General features: G+C 64.4%; 1 protein-coding gene across 1 annotated transcript in view; it reads right to left on the bottom strand.

Moving 5' to 3' along the window:
- H696_04966 (hypothetical protein) overlaps positions 1–1760 on the bottom strand; it is a gene marked incomplete at its 5' end in the record, with an annotated part of 12935 nt that overhangs the window by 8284 nt on the left and 2891 nt on the right. Inside the window, 6 exons of the mRNA XM_009498832.1 lie at positions 117–252; positions 385–823; positions 992–1107; positions 1212–1300; positions 1414–1467; positions 1582–1640. Coding sequence (XP_009497107.1) covers positions 117–252; positions 385–823; positions 992–1107; positions 1212–1300; positions 1414–1467; positions 1582–1640 — 893 coding nt within the window. The remainder of the gene's footprint in view (positions 1–116; positions 253–384; positions 824–991; positions 1108–1211; positions 1301–1413; positions 1468–1581; positions 1641–1760) is intronic.

Genomic DNA, 1760 nt, shown 5'->3' with positions numbered 1-1760 from the left:
GGGGGGACCCACGTCAGCAGAGGCGCAGATGCACGTGCGTGTGTGCGTGCGCGCGCACGGCAGGAGGGGGATCTAAGCAGATGGGGACGCGGAAAGGAAAAAAAAAAAAAACACACCGAGATGGAGCAGCGCCGCCACGGTCTTGAAGAGGGAGTGCTGGTCGGCCTCGGACATGCCGATGGTCGACAGCGAGGCACGGGTCTCGGAGTATTCATGTGCGTCATCGACGTCCTCGATCTCAGTGCAGCCGCCCTGGGAGGCGGTGCGCGGAGCACCAGCAGGGAGGGGGGCACAAAGGGCAGCATCGTCAGAGGAGCTCCACCCACACGGGACACCCTTGCCCAAAAGGCAGGGGACAGCCCCTGGCCAGTGTCATGCACGCACCACCGACAAAATCCGATAGTCCTCCGGGTCGTCCGTCAGGAAGAAGGCCTCGCGGTCCTCATCCGAGGCGCCCACCACCAGCTGATAGAACACATGGTAGTTCCGCTCGCCGATGCTGAGCCCCAGGTCGTCGTGATAGCCGCTCGAGGCCATGGAGCGCTGCTGCGAGTGGGAGTCCAACCCGCCGGAAGACCCGGGCGACACGACACGACTGCGCTCGAGCAGGAAAGTCCGGATGCGGGCCGAGGAAATCCGATCCGCCGAGTCGAAGGCCACCTCGATGTACTTGCCGAAGCGCGAGGAGTTGTCATTGCGCAGGGTTCGAGCATTGCCGAACGCCTCGATGGCCGGGTTGGTGGCCATCACCTGGCGCTCGACGGCGGTCATCGTGTCATCGGTGGACTCGACCGAAGCGAAGTAGCGCATGATGAACTTGGTGCTGTGGCCGGTGTGCGTGTGTGTGTGCGCGCGTGTGTGTGTGTGTGTGTGTGTGTGCATGGGGCCGGAAAGCAGGGGGAGGTAAGTTGAAGATGGAGGGCCGGCGCGGAGTGAAGGCCGGCAGCCAGGAAAGAGAAAGGGGGAGGAAGGGGCGAGGGAGGAAACGCACCTGACCGTCTTACCGGCACCAGACTCGCCGGTAACAATGATCGACTGGTTGCGGCCCTCGCGGACCATTGTACGGAAGGCGTTCTCCGCCACGGCGAACAGATGAGGCTCAAGCTCCTGCGAGGGGAGAGACGGGAGGGAGGTCAGTCATCGGGCGGCCGGTCCGCGGAAAGGAAGGAGAGCCAGGAACAGCAGTTGGCCCATGATGGGGGTGCACGCACGCCCTGGGTGGTACCGGCGTAAGCCTTGATGGTGCTGAAATTGTAGATATTCAGACTCTGATACGGGTTGATGGCCACCAGCACGATACCTACACAGGAAGAGAGACCAAAGGAAAGGGGAGGGACCGGTCAGAACAGCTGCACGAGGGGAGGGAGGGGGAAGGAAGAGAAGGAGAAGGGGCGCTCGGGAGGATGGACGAACCGGAGTAAGTGTAGACGATCTGGTTGGCATAGCGAGCGGCGATGTTGTGGAGGACTGTACACAGAGGAGGGGAGGTCAGGGCACGGGCGGGGCGATGATCGAGCAGGAGGGGGGGGGGGACCCTCCAGCAGGTGGCGGCGAGGCGGAGGAGTCGCGAGCGGCACGCACCGCCAGGCTCGTGGAGGTAACTCAGGGTGGTCAGGTCGTCCACACCCTCATGGATGGGACTGAGCGGCGACGGTCCAGCAAGGCCATGGGGGGCGGAGGGGAAGAGGGCGAGTCAGTGGCTCTGGCAGCCGGGTGAGAGGGGGGGGGGGGGGGGGGGGGGGGGGGGCGAAGGGGAAGGG

This window comes from Fonticula alba (genome assembly GCF_000388065.1).
Source record: "Fonticula alba strain ATCC 38817 unplaced genomic scaffold supercont2.8, whole genome shotgun sequence".
NCBI classification, from domain to species: domain Eukaryota; order Rotosphaerida; family Fonticulaceae; genus Fonticula; species Fonticula alba.
The sequence above is the reverse complement of the archived record's forward strand: the minus strand, read 5'-3'. Positions and strand labels throughout refer to the sequence as shown.